General features: G+C 46.7%; 2 protein-coding genes across 8 annotated transcripts in view; one reads left to right on the forward strand and one right to left on the reverse strand.

Moving 5' to 3' along the window:
• On the reverse strand, nt 1–4,011 carry Bag5 (BAG cochaperone 5). 7 transcript variants are annotated; one of them, XM_059279689.1, is made up of 2 exons: nt 3,864–4,011; nt 1–1,754 (listed from the first exon to the last, which is right to left on the reverse strand). In XM_059279689.1, exon 2 carries the CDS (start codon nt 1,727–1,729, stop codon nt 386–388), a length of 1,344 nt encoding a protein of 447 aa, XP_059135672.1. In that variant the 5' UTR covers nt 1,730–1,754; nt 3,864–4,011; the 3' UTR covers nt 1–385. The 7 variants fall into 7 exon arrangements, with proteins under 7 accessions (XP_059135672.1, XP_059135667.1, XP_059135668.1 ...); XM_059279684.1 differs by lacking the exon at nt 3,864–4,011 and adding an exon at nt 3,380–3,761; XM_059279685.1 differs by lacking the exon at nt 3,864–4,011 and adding an exon at nt 3,392–3,760.
• LOC131924408 (cytochrome c oxidase assembly factor 8) overlaps nt 3,961–20,339 on the forward strand; it is a 24,347-nt gene continuing 7,968 nt past the window's right edge. Inside the window, exons 1-3 of the mRNA XM_059279692.1 lie at nt 3,961–4,248; nt 17,370–17,567; nt 19,330–19,393. Coding sequence (XP_059135675.1) covers nt 4,126–4,248; nt 17,370–17,567; nt 19,330–19,393 — 385 coding nt within the window. The 5' untranslated portion in view covers nt 3,961–4,125. The remainder of the gene's footprint in view (nt 4,249–17,369; nt 17,568–19,329; nt 19,394–20,339) is intronic.

Genomic DNA, 20,339 nt, shown 5'->3' on the forward strand with positions numbered 1-20,339 from the left:
TACTGTTTCTGCACTTGGACTTTATTCTCATTCAGCCCAAGTTTCCTCCTTCTCATAGTTTAGCTAGAGTTAGACTCTCAAATTCTGCATTTAATGCTTGCACAACCCATTTAAACATTAGGAATGCTGCTCTTTTTATGTTCCCATTAAAAACACAAAATCAACACAAACCACACATTGTAGGATAATGAACCAGATGGAAAAGTTAATTGCTATAATGATATTCGTTTTGCAACATCAAAAGCAGCAGAAATACTGAATATAATTTGATTAAATCATAAATACTGAGATTGAATATGCTCATAGAAATTACATTTAGGCCCCACGAGCTGAGAGCTCTCTGGAGGCAGATAAAGTGCGAACCAGCGAGGTCGGCTCCTGGCCCTCAGTACTCCCACTCATCTGACTTCATGTCAAGGTAGCTGAGGATGTTCTGAGCCAGCTTCACAGCCTGCTTCCTGGCAGCCTTACACTTCTCTTCTCCCTGGGGGTCAACGGCGTCCAGGGCCAGCAACTGTTTGGTCAGCAGCTCCTCCAGACGGATGTAGTTCTTATCAGTTCGGTTTCCACCAAACGAGAGGACTTCGCCCTGGATCTCTGACAGGTTTCCAAGGACACCCCACACAGCTTTGTGTGGGGAGGTCTCCTCGCAAGGGAACAGCTTCCTCTTCTCGAGGGCTTCCTTCAGGTCCAGGTACGTAATGAGGGTCTGCACTTCAATCACGGCTCTTCTCCTGGCTTCCCGGATGCAGGGGTTTTTCTCAAGACTCACTTCATCTAGCTGTCCAATCAGGCCCTGAAGTTCTGTCTTGGAGCTCAGACACAATTCAGGAGGGCTCTGCGGCTGGAGAAGTTCGTTTTTTATTTCTCTCATCCTCTTGAGGACCTTTTCTATTTTTAGAATGGAATGGTTCTGTCCCAGGTCAAATGCATGCGTATTGTCAGCTTCCTCTTCTAAATCCAGATATTTCAGTAATTTGTTGATATCTTCCACCACCTCCCTCCGATAATTCCTGATCTCTGTACGCCCACACACATCTAAAGCATCTAGATCAGCCATCAACCCTGATAGCACGCACGATAAGTGCCTGCAAGTCTCAGTACTGTCCACGCCCACGAGAAGTGCGATCAGAGTACCTCTGGCCTTGTTCACTTCACACATCACAGAATTGATCTTGGCAACAGAAGGATGCACGTCCTCAGAGAGGGGCAGGGAAGGCTGTTTCTTCATGCAGTCTTCAATAATCTCTTGCACTGCACAGATCTTGGTTAGCGTGTTGTACCTTGCTTTCCGCAAGGAGATCTTCCCCCCAGTTTTAACATGTGTGAGCCTCAGAATGATGTCCTGGATGCCTTCCTCAAACTCGTCAGTCACACAGTTACCTCCACTGTAAAAGGGCACAATCTTCTCTTTCACAAGGGCCTGTGCTTCCTTAAAGATGTTCTGGATTTCAATGCGGTGTGGGTGGTTCGCATTCTGCTCCAGCTCTTTGAGAAGGCGTTCTATCTCCTGCGCTGCCCTCTTCCTAGCTTGCTGAATGTCTCCTTTTCCTTCTGTATCTACAGAGTCTATTTCAAAAAGTTGTTTCGTCAGAATCCTCTCCAGTTTCTTGTAATTCTTGTCATCCGACAGGCCACTGAAGCTCACCACTTGAGGCTCTATACTCTTTACTTCCCTTTGGATCTCCTGAAGCCTACTAATGGAAGGGTGCTGGTTTCCCATATCCATACTTCTGTGTTCAGTTTCACAAGCACTGAAAGATGGCAAGAGTAACTTATTACAGTCTTTCCAGGATAATTAGATCAACCCATTCTAAACTCGCTTTTAAAAGGCACACTTTTTTGTTTGTTTTGTTTTTCAAGACAGGGTTTCTCTGTGTAGTTTTGGTGTCTATCCTATCCAGCTCTGTAGACCAGGCTGGCCTCGAACTCACAGAGATCCACCAGGCTCTGCCTCCCGAGTGCTGGGATTAAAGGTGTGAGCCACCACTGCCCAGCTAAAAGGCACATTTTTTAAAAGGACTGGTTGGGGCTATGGAGATAGCTGTCAGATAAGTGCCCAGGTTGGAGCTCCAGAACACATCTAAAAAAGCCAGGGAAGGGGCTGGAGAAAGGGCTCAGTGACTAAGAGCATTTGATGCTCTCCAGAGGACAAGGTTCAATTCCCAGCACGCACATGTCGGCTCTCGGCCACCTGTAACTCCAGTTCAGGGGATCTGATTCCCTTTTTTGGCCTTTACAGGCACCAGGCACACACACGCGCGCGCGACACACACACACACACACACACACACACACACACACACACGCAGGTAAAACACCAATGCACATAAAATAAAATATAAAAGCCAGGCAAGATGGTGCTCACTTATATTGCCAGTTCCAGGAAGGCAGAGGTAGAGGGAGCTCTGTGGTTTATTGGCCAACTACCCTAGCCTAATTGAGAAGCTTCAGGACAATGAGAAGTCCTGCCTCAAAAAACAAAGTGGAAGGACACCACAGAAATGACGGGGGTGGGGGTGGGGTGGGGGGTGGGGTGGGGTGGGGGTGAGTGGGCAGGCTGAACTCTAGCACCTGGGCACGTACCAAAACACACGGTTTTGTCATCTTATAGATTTAAAAGACAAACTTGAGGAAAGAGAAGATGTGACATGTCAACCTCCTCTCCTAAAAACAGTTGAACAGGAACAAAACAAACCAAGCTGGGTGTGCTAGTGTATGCCTACAAGCTCAGCACGAGGGAGATAGAGAGAAGAGAATTATGAGTTCAGAGATCAGCCTGGGCTATTTGGTAAAACCATTAACCAGGGGCTGGAGAGATGGCTCAGAGGTTAAGAGCACTGACTGCACTTCCAGAGGTCCTGAGTTCAATTCCCAGCAACCACATGGTGGCTCACAACCATCTGTAATGAGATCTGGCACCCTCTTCTGTATACATAATAAATAAATAAATTAATAAAAAAAAAAAAAAACCATTAACCATTTAGCATTAAGCAAAAGCAAAACAAAAACGGGAACACGACAGGGATTTTAAGAACAGACAGAAGTTACTCAGGGTCCAGTCTGGGGTGGATGTCTGGGCCTGTGAATTCTATCTTCAACTATGAAAGTGAGCTGCATACACTTTCATACTAGCCAAACCATCAGGTTAGCGGCAGCACCATCTCCTTAGATCTCGTCATCCTAAACTAGTTTTTGGAACTGGCAGGGTACCCTTGTGGAAGTTAACAGTAGCTCTTCCAAACTCACAGGGGTCCCATTCTGCCAGGGGGCCAACCTTTTACTTTCCAAAAAGGGGAACTAAGCAACACCCAAGTCCTCGCCCTTGACTCCAATCCCCCCGCCCCCGCCCCGCAAAAACGTCATAACTGCGATTAACTCGGTCACTCGCCTCCCCGTAAGCGTGCTTAGAGACATTTCCCACGCTCTCAGGTTTCTGTCCAACAGCTCACTTCCGGCGGGCAGACCACAGAACTCAGTCCCTGGGGAGGGTCCAAGCCTGGCCCTCGTAGCGCTTTGGCCCGCTTTGCCCCGGAGAGGTCTAGGTGGCGGCGGTCTGGGCTGCCGCGGAGGGCGGCGAGGTGGGAGGTCGGCCCGTCACGGGGAGCGGCACCGGAGCGGGGCCCCCAGCGGCATCCCCCTCGCCCTTCCCGGTTAGGTCTGACCCGGGCAGCCGGTGAAGGGGCCGGCGGAGGCGGCGGCAGCTACTGGCCGCGGCGGCCGCTCCCGGGCGTCTCGGCCGGCCCGGACGCGCCGCCGCCTGACCTCACAATGGGCGCGGGGCGGGCGCGGGCCTGCGCCGCGGGGGCGGCAAAGCGCCCGAGCCGGGAAGAGCGAAGCTCGCGCCCCCGCGCCGCGCTCACCTGTGCCGCGCGCGCCATCGCGCTCCTTCACCTCCGCTTCCGCAGCGCCGCCACCGCCCTCGCAGAGCCGGCCACACAGCTCCGAGCCCGGGTAAAGTTGGCCTCGCCTCGTCCGGTGCGAGACCCGCCGCCGAGGTCTCTCAGGGAATGTGCACGGTCGGCCTCGCCGCGCGTCGCCGCAGCCTTTGCGACGCTGCCGTAAAGCCGACCTGTCCACTGTCGCGATTCTGCCGTGCGTCGCGAAACCTAGGGCGCGCCGGCCATGGCGGCCTTGCGGCCCGGAAGCAAAGCGCTTCGCCCGCCTCTCTGCCGTTCCTTCTCCGGCGGCGTTGGTCGGCTGGCCCGTGAACGCGGTACGGAACGCAGGGATGCTGCGTCCAGCCGGGTAAGCGGGACGCCCGGGGACGCTGGTAGGGAGAGAGGCCGCTGAGCATTCCTCACGACGCCTGCGTCTACCCCGCGGGCTGATCATGGACCCGCTATGGACAGTGCGAACCTTGCTTATTCCCGAAGTTAATTACTATTTGTATTTAATCAACTCTTGAAGTGTGTAATTTCTCATGGTTGCTTCCTTAAGATTAGTATTCATCTTAAAGCGGTGGCTCCCGCTTTTGTAGACTTCACGTTGTTTGCAAATATGCACATAACGTCAAAGATCCACAGTGTGTCTGCAACAAGAAAGAACGGCAGCAGTTTGTTGTTGTTCTTTTGTTTTGTTTTTAACCAGTTGCACTTCATTGGGAGTGGATGTTTTGTTTAACGGAGACCTAGGTCTTGAGTCTATCAGTCAGATGAAAATGTTGACTAAGGCTTCAGATAAAACATAAAACAGGGCACATGGCTACTAACACTTCATTTGCCATCAGGCTAATGACAGAGACTGGAGAGCTTTGTTTAAGCAATAATTAAGGAAGGATAGAAAAAAAGGAGATAATTAAGAATTGCAAAATGTGGTTGCTGTGTGAATTTTCATTTCTGTTATGCTGTGTCTCTTAACACATATTTATTATAGCTATGGCTTTGAAGTTCTGTCTAGTCCACAGTTTAGATTTGTTACCTAGGCTTCCAACCTCTGGCTCAGTTCCCTGGCACAAGAAACAAACAAGCCTTCACTCTCTCTAGAAAATAGAACTTTATAGTCCTTGGGCAGAAAAAAAACAAAATAGGTGTCTGAACATGCTTTGGGAGGGAAAAATGTAACTCGGCTAAGAGCTTTCTCAGGGTGAGAGTTTACCCTAGCATTCATTCATTTACTTTTTTTTTTTTTTTTTTTAAATTGTGTGTGATATGTATGCTGTGGAGTTGAGAGGACAACTTTCTGGAGAACTTTCACTCCTTCCATGGTAGGTTCTGGGAGTGGAACTTAGGCTTTCACATGAGATGCTTTTACCCTCTGAGCCATCTTGCCTGACCTTCCCCAGCCAATTTGGTGAACTAATGTTGGAAAAAAAGATCAACAAGGAGAAATCTTTGAAGAGTCCTGCTGGGGTGTGGTGGCTGCACGCCTTTAACTCACAAGGCAGGCTGGTCTGTATAGTAAGTTCAGGGGAGCCAGTGCTACAAAGCCAGACCCTGTCTCAAATAAAACAAAACAAAAAGTAACTCTAACCCAGGGTCTGAGTCCAAATGGCACACCTGTGCTGTTCACCCTTTGGAAAGCGGCTGTGGGAATGACTGTGGCTAGGAGAGCTGGCCACCAGCCAGAACTTGCCCAGTTCTACATCGACGACCAGCGCTGTGTTTTTAAGATCTAAATGTCCCATTATGATAAATATTAAGTGGCACAAAAGAAAGCAGTTTTGCCTAAGGGCAATTTCTGTGTTAATACTTTCTTGTCTCCTGAGCTATTAAATGATTGTAAGACAGATTGTTGCCTTGCAAAGACACTTTGTAAAAAACAAGTCTAAAAAGTAACATTGCAGCTGTGCATGGCAGCTGCCTTTAATCCCAGCATTTGGGAGGCAGAGCAGAAGGATCTCTGAGTTTGAGGCGGCCTGTCGACAGAGCAAGATTTACACAAAAAACAAAACAAAACAAAAAACCCTATCTTGAACAATCAAAAACAAACAAACATTTTCAAAAAGGAACATTGCAAACCTTTTCAATTAAATAAATGTTATACTAGCTTATCCTGCATATCTTTCTTTAGCTGTCTTGCTTTAAGGAGACCCATATGTTGGTACCTATGTAACAGAACTTTGTTTCTGGTTTCTTTGTATTCGTTGCTTTTGAGTTTTGTCTTTGACACAGTCTTGTGTATCCCAGGTTGACCTCAGACTTTCTGTGTAGCTGAGGATGACCTTGACCTCCTCATCTCGGTCTCCATCTTCTCAGTACCATACAGTGTCCACCAGGCAGGGTTATGCAGCTCTAGGGACTGAGCTATATCATTAAGGGGGAATTTTGTTGTTGTTTTGTTTTGAGTTTTTTGTTGTTTTTTGACAGGAGTTTCTCTGTGTAGCCCTAGCTGTTCTGGAACTCACTCTGTGGACGAGGCCAGCCTTAAATTCAGAGATCTACCTGCCTCTGCCACTTGAGTGCTGGGACTAAAGGCTTACATCACCGTACCCTGCCAGGGAGTAATTTTTTAATGTTTTTTATTATTACTTATTTATTTATTTTAGAGATTTTTATTTTATGTGGATAGGTGTTTTACCTGTGTATATATGTGTAAATGTAGAGACTAGAATAGTGTGTTGGCTCCTCTTGAACTGGAGTTATAGATGGTAGTCTGCCCCTGTCTTACAGTCTCTATTGCTGTGAGAGACACCATGATCACAGCAACTCTTATAAAGGAAGACATTTAATATGGTGGCTTATAGTTCAGAGATTCAGTCCATTATCATCATGGTGGGACATGGCGGCAAGCAGGCAGACATGGTGCTGGAGAGGTAGTTGAAAGTTCTACATCTTGCTCAGGTGACAGAAATTGGACTCAGATACTGGCCGTGGCCTCTCTGTGTGTGTGTGTGTTACCTCAAAGCCCTCCTCTACAGTGACACACTTCCTCCAACAAAGCCATATCTACTCTAACAAAGCCATACCTCCCAATAATGCCATTCCCTATGAGCTTATGGGGGCCAGTTACATTCAAACTACTGCAGCCCCCATTTGGGTGCTAGGAATTGAAGTTGGGTCTTCTGGAAGAGCAGCTAAGTATTCTTAATCACCAAGCCATCTCTCCAGCCCAAGGGGTAAAAGTTTAATAAGATATAAGACTTTCACACCATTTTTCATCATTTACAAAAGAAAAAACTGAATAATACACTCAACAGGCCTGTTGTCTACTACAGGAACCATGGCCTCCTGACATGATATGTATTTACTGCTGTGGCATTCCTCAAAAATGTTAGTCTGCCAGGTATAGTGAGTGGTTCATGCAGATAATCCTATCACTCAGGAATCTAAAGTGGGAGAAACAGTTCAAAGCTAGCCTCAGCTACATAAAATTCTGAGGCTATATGAAACTCTTTCTCAAGAAAAAAAAAGTCACTTTTAACTTCATAAAATGTTGCTGATCAGTGGTGCTACATGCCTTTTTATTCCCAACATTTGGGAGGCAGAGATGAGTGGATCTCTGAGTTTGAGGCCAGCCTGGTCTACAGGGTGAGCTCCAGGACAGCCAGAGCTACACAGAGAAACCTTTTTATTTTAATTTTTAATTTTTGTTTTTTTTTGTTTGTTTGTTTTTTTTTGAGACAGGGTTTCTCTGTGCCTGTCCTGGATCTTGCTCTGTAGACCAGGCTGGCCTCGAACTCACAGAGATCAGCCTGCCTCTGCCTCCCAAGAGCTGGGATTAAAGGTGTGTGCCACCGCCACCCGGCCATTCCAGACCTTTGGGCCTGAGTTTTCGAAGAACAGGCCATTTTGGTAATTTTTAGAGGCAGCAAAGGACAACTTGAAATACTGCACACAGATACAGATAGGGCACTTGATGAAGCCGCCTCTGCATTTTTGAAAACCATGCCCTGTGATGTATTGCTGAAGTATCAATGGAGTCTTGGGTCTAGTAATGACTGGCATTTCCTGTGTGGGTCCCTGTGGTGCCAGGGGTACAGAATCCTTAGCACACACAGGTGACTGTGGAGGCAGGGCTTCATATGGTAATTTGTGTTCCTCAGTGTTTGTAGGTAGCAATGCAGGAAAAGCAGGCTGCCCCACCCCCACCCCAAATGTGGATTCCTGCAGAACTTTACTATAGTACTGTAGCTACCACTTCCTCCACCTCTAGAGAACGCAGAAGGAGTTTACACAGCCTGTAGCTGGAGACTGGGCCCCTTGAAGACAGTACCTCTAGGGTGCCTAGTTTTTAGGAGGTATGGGAGTTGGAAAAAGCCACCAATAAGATCTTTAGACAGTGTGCTGGATAGTTTTATGTCACCTTGATACAAGCTAAAGTCAAATGAGAGGGGAGAACCGCAATTAAGAAAACACCCCCATAAGATCAGGCTATAGGCAAGCTTGTAGGACATTTTCTTAATTAGTGATTGATGGGGGAGGGCCCAGCCCATTGTAGGTGGGGCCATCCCTGGCCTGGTAGTCCTGGGTTCTATAAGAAAGCAGGTTGAGCAAGCCAGTAAACAGCATCCCTCTGTGGTATTTGCATCAGCTTCTGCCTCCACGTTCCTGCCCTCACTGCTTTTGATAATGAGCTGTTATATGGAACTGTGAGTGAAATAAACCCTTCCCTTTCCAAGTTGATTTTGGTCATGGCGTTTTGTCACAGCAGTAGTGACCCTAACTAAGACAGACTGCACTGCAGTGCCCACCTGCAGAGTAGACCTGGACCTGGACAACTAAGACAGACAGCACTGCAGTGCCCACCTGCAGAGTAGACCTGGACCTGGACAACTAAGACAGCACTGCAGTGCCCACCTGCAGAGTAGACCTGGACCTGGACAACTAAGACAGACAGCACTGCAGTGCCCACCTGCAGAGTAGACCTGGACCTGGACAACTAAGACAGACAGCACTGCAGTGCCCACCTGCAGAGTAGACCTGGACCTGGACAACTAAGACGGACTGCAGTGCCCACCTGCAGAGTAGACCTGGACCTGGAAAGACAAAGATAATAAAGCAGTAGACATGGAGGACTCCAGGGAGGAGAGCCCTACTGTGGTCCTAATGTGTGCTTTCCTTTGCAGATGGCATTCAAGATAGCAGGAGGTTCTGTGACCGTTGCTTTTTCTAGTGTTAAAGCTTTGCATGCCTGGTGGGGTAGTCTTTGTGTTGGCTGAATTTGGATTGCTGGTTTATATGGCACCTTTCTTCATGCAGTAGGGGCTGGGGTCCTCACTCCAGTGCTGGCTTTGAGCTCATCTCAGAGGAGCCTTATAAATGGAGAAGCCTCTGGCAGGTGTGCCCAGGCCCTGTTGTCCCATCTCCCACTCTGGCTTTAGGCTGTACCGCACTGCCTGGGAGGAGGGAGCTGGTAAACGGCAAGACTGCCAGGCTGGCTGCCTCTTGCACATGTTGGATTCTTGTCTGACTCCCTGCAGGGTGCATGGCCTCCCTTCCCACGCACAGCCCTCCTGTCCACGTTTCAGGAAGCCAGGCATTATGTTCTCACACTATAAGAACTTCAATTACAGTAATTATTCACTCTACAAAGGGAGGCTTCTTTTACAAAAGAGGTTTTTTCCTCCCCCAAGCCTCTTGCTTTCTTTCCTAATAGCACCTGCTTGGTGAACAGAGACACAAGTATTTTCATGTAGCAAAAGCAGAGGAACTAACCCATCATAGTCAGAGATAAATGTCTCTAAAGTTATTATGCAAAACAGGACGACTGGAACTTTTCTTACACAGGTTCATCTGTGGAAGCAGGTGATCTGTCACCACTAGATCCATCTGAAGAAACCACTGCTCTGCTGGCCACTCCTTGGGCTCACTGTGCTGTGCAGACAGTTAGGAAGAACAGTGCTTGCTGGGGCAGCCCTTTATTTATTTTAGATACAGTGTCTCATTGTATATTCCTAGCTACCCTGGAACTAGCCATGTGGACTGGGCTGGCCTGGAATTCTTGCTCTACCTCCTGAGTACTGGGATTAAAGGTGCACATGGGGTGGCTCTTTGAACATTTTCTGATGCGGACAGAGTCTGTAAGAAAAGGACATGTTTCTACACAGTGAAAATGCTCCTTGTAGCCAGGCGGGATGGCACACGCCTTTAATTCCAGCACTTGGGAGGCTCTGTGAGTTCGAGGCCAGCCTGGTCTACAAAGTGAGTTCCAGGAAAGGCACAAAGCCACACAGAGAAACCCTGTCTCGAAAAAACAAGAACAACAACAACAAAAAAAAAAAAAAAAGAAAGAAAGAAAGAAAAGAAAAGAAAACGCTCCTTGTAAGGGTTTGAAGCTATAAGCAGGAAGTGCAAAATGAAGCCACTGTGCCAAGTGGTTGAAGGGCGGCATGGGCTGCAGGGTATGGACCGTGCCGGGCTCCTGAAGTGTCCAGCAGTCCTCAGCAGCAGTGACTGTGTAAGCACTAAACAATCCCTTATGCTCCCTGTCTCCCCTGGCCAAGCTTAGCTTCCCGCTTTCCCACTACCACTGACCTGCCTGCCTCTGCGTCTCCACCTTCCTGAGAAGTTCGAACTCAGGACCCTGGACCCATCTACTTGCCTGCAATTGCAGCTTTTGAGCCTTTGTGGGTAGATCTAGAGAAACCCCAGAGCTAGCACTTGGGATTCCAAGAACCTGAGGTGTGAAGAACATGCTCAACTTTGCGTTCACATAGGACCTCTGAACATGTTCTGCTGCTGCGGGCCACAGAAACATATCATAAGAACTCAGCTGGTTATGGCAAAGTCACTACCTGGAGGAATCAGGGAATTCTTCCAGAGGAAGCCAAATTCCAAGGAGTCTTTGGTGTTATTTGGCTTGTTATATATCAGCTGTCTTCTGTTATGAAAATCATGTGTGCCTTCATAGTTTTCCCAATTGATTTTTCCCTAAGAAGGGCTAACAGTGTGGACTGATCACTCTCTGGACATACACATTCCAGGTATTTGGAGAACAGCCTCAGGAAAGGCTTTCTCTGGAATCAGATATCTCCCTTAGCCACTTTCAAGGACTAGCAGTAATAACAGTCCACATGCAAGTCTCCTGATTTAAGGTGAATTCCACAAGGAGACACCGCCTAGGTCAGGTGGACCTTAAGTAATAGCTTTACACAGTTTAACTCGGACCCTCCTTTCTTACAGCCTTACTAACTTTATAGACCTTTAACTCCTTACCTAACCACTTCTAGGTAACTTTCTGTGCTGACAGCTATACTCAGTCAGAACCGCAGTTCAAGCCTCCCTGTAATTATCATCATTGGCAGCATCCGGCCAGGTCCATCCCCAGATGGAGGAAAGTACCTTATCAGAGATACCTCTGTACTCTCTAAGAACAGACTTAAGCATCCAGACTACCCATTTGAGAAGGCCTGGCGGATGTGCCAATTAAGCTTTACTTCCTCCTTTCCCAAACCTTACCTCTAGTTCCAGATCACCCTTTAACTATCACCAGAGGCATCTAGCTGTACACAGGTTGCCTAGCAACTGAGCACACTTTTCCCCCACCCTGCAGAAAAATGGCAGATAGCTTGGACAGATAGGAGCCACAGGAAAAAAGAAGACAGTTTTATTTTCTCCCGTTGACCTAGCAACTTACAGATTCTTAACATTTTTTACCAATCATGTTTAAGATTATAGTTGAGCACATAAGAGCCCTCTTTTTAGATATTACCTGAATTTAGCCTTTAGTTAATTCATTTCCCTATTGGTCACTTCCCTTTGGGGTTGCAAATGATAATGGTTATTGCCCCTCTATGTGTATCGGGGACTAAGGGGGTCCAGCCCCTTGAGAGTCCCCTCCCAGGGTCCGGGAAGAATCTACAACCAGCTGATGATTAATCTTTGATGAGAAGAAATGAATCTATGTACATGAAACTCCTTAGTCCATATACTTTATTATTCTGTGTCAGTTACAAGCTTATATTCTGCTCTCATATTTAGCTCATTGCTAGCCTAATTTCTCTCTACACTTGTCTGCAGTCCCCTCTAGGTTCTATCTTAATTCCTTCATATAGTTCTGCCCCTTCTAGGTTCTCATCCGTCTAGTTCTTTCCCCTATCAGCTCCTCTCCCATCTCCTTTCTCATCTTGTTCTTCCCCATCTGGCTCTTCCTCATCTTCCATCTCGTTCCTCTAGTCCTCTCTTTTAGCCCTTCAATCTAGTTCTTCCCCATCTCAGTTTGTTCCTCTCAAGTTCTTGCCCATCTAGTTCTTCCATTCTCTTTTCTCCCCTGTGCCCTGGAAGTCCTGGTATATATAAAGGGAGGGTCCGAGCTAAATTGTGTAAAGCTATTACTTAACGCCCACCTCTCCTAGCTGGTGTCTCCTTGTGGAATTTACCTTAAGTCAGGAGACTTGCCTGTGGGCTGCTATCGTTGTTAGTCCTCCGAAGTTGGGCACCCCCCTGGGTGGTGTCTCCTTATGGAATTTAAGTCAGGAGACTTGCAGGTGGGCTGTTATCATTGTTATCCTCTGAAGTTGGGCACCCACCCCCACCTGGGTGGTGTTTCCAATCAGACCTGGATAGTCTGATTCCAGAGAAAGCCTTTCCTGAGGCTGTTCTCCAAATTCCTGGAATGTGTATGTCCAGAGAGTGATCAGTCCACACTGTTAGTCCTTCTTAGGGAAAAGTCAATTGGGAAAACTATGAAGGCACACATGATTTTCATAACAGAAGACAGCTGATATATAACAAGCCAAATAACACCAAAGACTCCTTGGAATTTGGCTTCCTCTGGAGGAATTCCCTGATTCCTCCAGGTAGTGACTTTGCCATAACCAGCTGAGTTCTTATGATATATTCCTGCGGCCTGCAGCATATGTGATTCTTATCACCCCTCCATTTGACCCTGGAAGCCTGGCTTTGCACTGCTAAGGGAATACTCCTGTAAGTGTATATATACCAGGACTCCCAGGGCACGGGAGGACGGAGAGGAGAAAAGAGAATGGAAGAACTAGATGAGTAAGAACTTGAGAGGAACAAACTGAGATGGGGAAGAACTAGATTGAAGGGCTAGAAGAGAGTACTAGAGGAACGAGATGGAAGATGAGGAAGAGCCAGATGGGGAAGAACAAGATGAGGAAGAACAAGCTGAGGAGGAACGAGATGAGGAGAGAGAAGGAGATGGGAGAGGAGCTGATAGGGGAAAGAACTAGATGGATGAGAACCTAGAAGGGACAGAACTAGATGAAGGAATTAAGATAGAACCTAGAGGGGACAACACATAAATGTATGGAGAAATTGGGCAAGAAAGGAGCTTAAAGTGAGAGCAGAGTATAAGCTCGTAGAGAGAGAACTGACAGAATAATAAAGTGTATGGACTAAGGAATTTCGTGTACATAGATTCATTTCTTCAAAGATTAATTATCAGCTGGTTGTAGATTCTTCCCGGACCCTGGGAGGGGACTGTTGAGGGGCTGGACCCTCATAGTCACCAATATTCTGCCTCATCCAAAATTGCCATGTGTGGTGGAGTGGTCTATATGAATTAACCTGGCCTGGGGAGATAGCTCAGTGGTGAAGTGCTTGCTGCAGAAGCCTGGGGTCCGAGTTCTGATCCCTAGAGTCCATGTAAAATTAAAGTGAGTGTGACTGCTTGTAATCCCAGCACGTGGGAAGCAGAAATGATCCCTGGAGTAAGCTGGCTCACCAGAATAGCTGAAACTGAGCTTCATGTCCAGTGAGAGACCCCTCTTTAGTATGCAAGGTGGAAAGCAATAAGAGAAGACACCCAGTGCCAACCTTGGGCCTCTGCATGATAGTGCAAAAATGTGCACCCACATGCACACACACACATACACACACACACACACACACACACACACACACACACACACGAAGAAAGGGGAAAGTAAGCCTTTGGAATGCTAGAGAGATGGCTTAATTGGCTAAGTGTGTGCCACACGAGCAGGAAGTCTTAGGTTTGCACCCATGTGAAAACCCAGTATGCCTATAATCCTGGTGGTGGGTGGGGACATGGAGACAGGCAGATCCATGAAGCTTGTTGGCTGGCCAGCCAACTTATCCCATTTGATGAGTTTCAGGTTCAGTGAGAGACCCCATTTCAATAATAAAGGAGATGAAAATGATCAAGGAGGATGCCAGACGCAGACTTCTGACTGCCAGTGTTGATAGAATCTCATCCAAAATGGCACATGTGGTGGAGTGGTCTATGGGAGTTAAGCCTGGGCTGGGGAGATCGCTCAGTGGCTTAGGCATGGGTGCTCACACCTCCAACTGTACATAGCCACACAAACAAGTACATAATATGGCACAAAGGTAAGCCATTGGGGGCTAGGACTGGGGCTCAATGAAACAGTGTTTACCTTGAATGGGTAAGGTCCAGAGTTTCATACCAGCACCATTAAAACAAATAATAAAGAAAGAAAACTATGTATTATGGTTAGCCAGGTGGCTCGGTGGTTAAGAGTACTGGCTGCTCTTACAGAGGACCCAGGTTTCAATTCTCAGCACCTGTATAGCTGCTCACAACCACCTATAATTCCATTTCCAAAGGATCTGACACTGTCTTCTGGCCTCTACAGGTATTAGGCATACATGCTGGTAAAATACCTTACACATAAAAATAAACTTAAAAAATTAAAATGTTTTTATTTTGGATTAGGTGTTGTGTGTGTGCGCAAGTATGAGCATATGTACAAACAGTGCAGGTACCTGCAGAGGCCAGAGGAATCAGATCCACCTGGAGCTGGAGTACTAGGAACTGAATGTGGGTTCTGTGTAGGAGCACCAAGTGCTGTTAACCACTTGACCATCTCTAGCCTCACTGCAGGGTTTTCAAAGAAAGCATTTAGGAGAGATTACTTTGGCTGTGGTCTGGAGTAGTATGGGCGGAGGTGCAGAATGTCAAAGGTGAGGGCGGTGTGGACAAACCGGTCCCCATGGTAATGGTATTTACTTAAAGGAATAAGTAGGCGTCTGCCTCAGCCTCCCAAGGGCTGGAGTCACAGACATGCACTATGCCCAGTGCCCAGATCATTCCTGTTTTGTTTTGTTTTCTATTAAAAATATGTAGTGCCGGGCAGTGGTGGCACACGCCTTTAATCCCAGCACTTGGGAGGCAGAGCCAGGATCTCTGAGTTCTAGGTCAGTCTGGTCTACAGAGCGAAATCCAGGACAGGCACCAAAACTACACAGAGAAACCCTGTCTCGAAAACAACAACAACAAAAAATATGTAGTAAAACTCTTGCATGAGTCTGGTTTCAATCTTTATGACTAACAATTAATAAATAAATAGGAAAAGCTTCAGAGGGCTGGGGATATGGCTCCTTGTGGCAGAGTGCTTGCCCAGCATGTGTGAAACACTGCTGAGCTCTATCCTCATCTTTCCTGACTTGATTTTGAACTTGCAGGAAGAGTCTTTGTTTTAAAACGATTGATATTGGGACTGGAGAGATGGCTCAGAGGTTAGGAGCACTGGTTGCTCTTCCAGAGGACCTGGGTTCAGTTCCCAGCACCCACATGGTAGCTCTCAACTCTCTGTAACTCCAGTTCCAGGGGATCCAACACCATCACACAAGTATATACATACAGGAAAAACAATGATGTCCATAAAATAAAAATAGATAAAAGAAAGATGATTGATATTATAATAACCATATAAATTAGACCTAACAAGCACATAATTGCTGTTTTTTAAAAAAGATTTTGAAGGATTTATTTTTATTTGTTTATGCACATCTGAATGTTTGGTTGGAGCCTCCAGCTCCCCCCTGCACAGTTCAGAAAGTCCCATTTCTCTGTCATCTGTCCCTCTCTCTCCCCCCTCTCCAAACCCCCTCCACACAGAGAATCTCTGAACAAAGGGAAGGCACCAAAAAGCCAGTTCTGCATTCTTGGCCAGCTACTACTGCTTCCTCCCCTGGAGTTGCCAGCAGCTCAAATCCGTCTAAATGCTCAGTTTTTGACTATACTTGGGGACAAACCCAGCTTGTTATGGGCACATCATCACCCCTCACCTACCGCTTATAAAATCTCCCTGCTATAGTTTGGGGGCAAGACTTCTCTGGCCTCTGGAGAACCCACCTGGAAGTTGCTTTGCTCAATATACCTGTTACACTTTTCATTTCGGCTTGATCCCGCTTCCTGCACTGGTGGAGAAACTTATTTGGGGGTGGGGGAGCAGAGGAAACCCTGTTAGTGAGTAAATATATGTGACGTGTGTGCATGTCCCTGAGTCCTGAAGAGGGCGTCTGGCTCCCTTGGAGCTGGAGTTACAGATGATTGTGAACCACAGGATGAGGTTGCTGAGTCACCTGAAAGAGCAGCATGTACTTTTCATCACTGAGCCATCTCTCCAGCTGCTGTTTAGCTCTTGACAGGGTCTTGCTGTGTAGCCCCGAGTAATCTGAAACTCACTCTGCAGGTCAGACTCGCATATCTGTCTGCCTCCGCCTCCTCAGGGCTCCAGAGATTTTTTTTCATTATGTTTTTTTTTTTTTTTTTTTTTTTTTCTTTTTCCAAGACAGGGTTTCTCTGTGTATCCCTAGCTGTCCTGGAACTCACTCTGTAGACCAGGCTGGCCTCGAACTCAGAGAGATCCACCTGGCTCTGCTTCCCGAGTGCTGGGATTAAAGGCATGTGCCACCACCGCCTGGCCATTTTTTTATTTGTTTCTTTGTTTTTGTTGTTTGTTTGAGACAGCATTTGTCTGTGTAGCCCTGGCTATCCTAGAACTCACTCTGTAGACCAGGCTGGTCTAGAACTCTGAGATCATCGTGCCTCTGCCTCCTGAGTGTTGGGATTAAAGGCGTGTGCCACCACCACTTGACCTTAGTAGTTATCTTCAGAAGACCAAAGTACACATACACGCACACACATACACGCCTACACACATAAGTTTTTCTTTTCTTTTTGTTTTTTTAGATGTACTGGGGGTAGAACCAAGAGCCTTGGAAGTGCTAGGCAAACCCTCTTACCACTGAGCTACATACTTGGTCCTTTTATTACACTTACAATGTTGAAACAGTGCTTACTGAGTTGTCCAGGCTAGCTTCAAACTATGATCCTGCTTCAGCTTCCTAGCTGGAGTTACAGGCCAGCCTCCTAGGCCTGGCCTCCTTCTCTGTCAGAATGTAGAACTGTTTTAGCATCATTTGGTGAACAATATAATGATGTTAATACTTATTAAGCCAGGTGTGGTAATGTCTGCCTGTAATACCAGCACTCAGGAGGCTAGCTGAGGGAAAGGACTGTGAGTCTAGCCTGGACTACATAGTTAGATGCTGTCTGATGAAACCAAAAAGGAAAACAACTAGTACTATGGCTCTTTGTTTGCAAAGTGAATGGGTACTTTGTGGTATAAATATAAATCCGCAGTACAAATCCACAGAGTAAGCTAACTAGGGTCTTAAATAAATGAAGGCTGCTAATCTTATAACACCAGGGTCGGCTTCAGTTGCATGTTAATCCCATGTGTTTCATTGAAGGTCTCAAGATTCTGCCCTCCAAGACAGTCTTGCCATGATTGGATAGGACCCCCAGATAAATATTCAAATCTTCGTCCGGTTCATTTTCATATTCCTGAAAACGAGTCCCCCTTGGAACAAAGGCTTAGAGAGCTGAGACAAGAAACACAAGAATGGAATCAGCAGTTCTGGGCGAACCAGAATTTGAGTTTTAACAAGGTAAGAGTGGGATTTAGGTCCATGAAGAACAGTACCCTCACCACTTGGGGGTGCTAAATCTCCAGCGTTTATGTTGCTACTGTTCTGTTTGTGTTGATGCACTCCTTTAATCTCAGCACCTGGGAGTCAAAGGCAAGAGGATCTCTAGTTCAAGGCCAGCCTAGTCTTCGTAGTGAGCTCCAGACTAGTCTGAGATACATAGTGAAACCCTGTCTCAAAATAAATAAAATAAAAATCTTTTGTTTTAAGCCATTGTGTAACTGTATGGAAGACACCTTGCCGAGTCATAAGTCACAGAGTTTGAGGCTTTCTGGGAAGAGAAGTAGCAAGGGGCCAGGACTGATTCCTGTCCTGAATGGTGTTCCTGTTCATGAGAAGTCACTGTCATAAGTTGTCACTTATGGGAGCATGAGAGCTCATGATTTTATTTATTATTTTTATTTTTTAGACAGAGTTTCTCTATGCAGTCCTGGCTGTCCTGGAACTCTCTGTAGACCAAGCTGTCCTCGAACTCACAGAGATCTGCCTGCCTCTGCCTCCTGAGGGCTGAGATTAAAGGCGTGCGCCACCACTGCCTGGTGAGAGTTCAAGATTTTTAGTGACTTGCTCATAAGCTGCCTGAGAAACAAGTGTAAATATCCTAATGGAGAAGGAAATATAAATGGATTCTTTGTTGTATTCTGTGGCTACAACTTCCCAAATGCGTTGAACATCTTGTTTTCAAGTCCTCTTTCAAGCTGGGCGTGGTGGTGGCACACACTTGCTGTCTCAGCACTCTGGATCGGGAATTCAAGGCTGGTCTCTACTACACGTCAGGTTTGAGTCCATCCTGGGTAATGTGAAAGTTTCCAATGCCAGCAAGAAACTTTAACCAGATTGAGTGGCTTAAAACAAGCTCTGACTGCAGCTGGACAGGTAGCTCAGCAGTTAGAGCACTGGCCGATCATCTAGAGGACCATTTTCAGTTTCCAGCACCCACATGGCAGCTCACAACTGTAACTCTTGTTCCAGGGGGTCCATGCCCTCTTTGGCCTCCTCAGGCACTGTGCGTGCATACAGACACATACATACATAAAATAAATCTTTTTTTTAAAAGTGGGCTTTGAGGTGTGATGTTCCTCAGGAAATCTACCACAAATTTCTCAGTATTGTGCTCTAGCTGAGAGAAGCAGGAAGCTAGAGAAGACATTCTCTCTTTCTCCTTTTGTTTTTGGTATGGGATTAAACCTAGGGCTTTGCACTAGGCAGGTGCTCTACTAGTGAGCTACAATTCCAGCCCACTTTAATTTTTGCCTTGGGCTGGAGTCATGTTAAGTTGCCCATGGTGCTTCATACTTTCATACTCCTGCCTCAGCCTCCCGAGTAGCTGGGTTACAGGCATGCACCACCGTTCCTGCTAAGAAGAGAGTTGTTCACTGAGTTTTAATTTCTTTTTTTTCTTTTTTCCGAGACAGGGTTTCTCTGTGTTGTTTTGGTGCCTGTCTTGGATCTTGCTCTGTAGACCAGGCTGGCCTGGAACTCACAGATATCCACTTGCCTCTGCCTCCTGAGTGCTGGGATTAAAGGCCTGTGCCACTGCCACCTGGCTAATTTTTTTTTTTATTTTGATGTTTTGAGACAGGGTCTCATGTAGGCATGGTGGGCTCAATCTTGTAGCTGAGGATGACCTTGACCTGATCCCCTTGTCTCTAGTCCTCAAGTTCAGGGAGTTCAGGCATGTACTAAATGCCTGGCTAAGAGAGTTCTGATGGTCATCTTTCAGGAAAAAGAAGAATTCATTTGCTCAAGACTGCAAGCTAAAGGCTCAGTCCTGCGAACCAAGTCAGGTTAGTACGTTTGTGCTGTGTTACTATTGAAAGAAAGGTTGTTGAATGAAGGGGCATAATAGGTTTCTCTGCCTGTGCAGTAAGCCAGATCAAGTCAAATTGAAAAAGTATGACAACAGGTTTATTTGAGCAAAGCAACTCCTGGGTGAATTCTCCAGTCCCAGAGATTGAGGCTGGAGAAGCCACACGCCCGAACTAAAGCAGGGACATTATATAGTTTGTAGACAAGGGGTGATGACATGTCTGCTATACGTTGGGTTTGTGCCCAAGTATAATCAAAAGCTGAATGCTTTAGGTGGGGATTTGAGTGTCTGGCAACTTCAGGTAGCCACCAAGAATGCAGTACTGGGCTTTTTGGTGCCTTCCCTTTGTTCAGAGATTCTGTGTGGGTGGGGTTTGGAGAGAGACAGGAGTGGGGCTTTCTGGATCATGCAGAGGTGAGCTGGAGGTTCCAACTAACGGGGAAGCAGAGGGCAGACAGCCTCTATGTCCTTTACTTGCTGTCTTACTCGCCTTGGGAAACTTCCTTTCCTGTGTGTATGTGTATCTCTGTGTACCATCAGGCTTCCCACCAGCTCCCAGCTCCCTCTTCTCTCTTCTTCCTTCAGGTGATGTCACAGCCTCTCAGAGTTTAGGTCTCCCTTTCTCATTTGATTTTCTTTCTTCTGTATGGTGCTGGGAATGGAAGCCAGGGCCTTGAGCAGCTCGGCCATTGGACTGCACAGCATTTGTCCTTCTGATGAGTGACTTCAGACAAAGGTCATGAGGCCTCTGAGTCTCCCAACCCTCCCATCTTCTCAGCTCTTCCTGGATTCCTGAGTCCGTTCTCAAGCCGGGAAAGCAGAGATCTAGCTCGTAGCCTTCCTCTGAGTCAGGCCGTGGAGCTGTGTTTCCCAGCACTTTTGCTTTCCTGTTTTGTAACAGTTGTTGAAGTTCAGGCCCCTGT

The sequence above is a fragment of the Peromyscus eremicus genome, chromosome 14 (genome assembly GCF_949786415.1).
Source record: "Peromyscus eremicus chromosome 14, PerEre_H2_v1, whole genome shotgun sequence".
NCBI lineage: Eukaryota > Metazoa > Chordata > Mammalia > Rodentia > Cricetidae > Peromyscus > Peromyscus eremicus.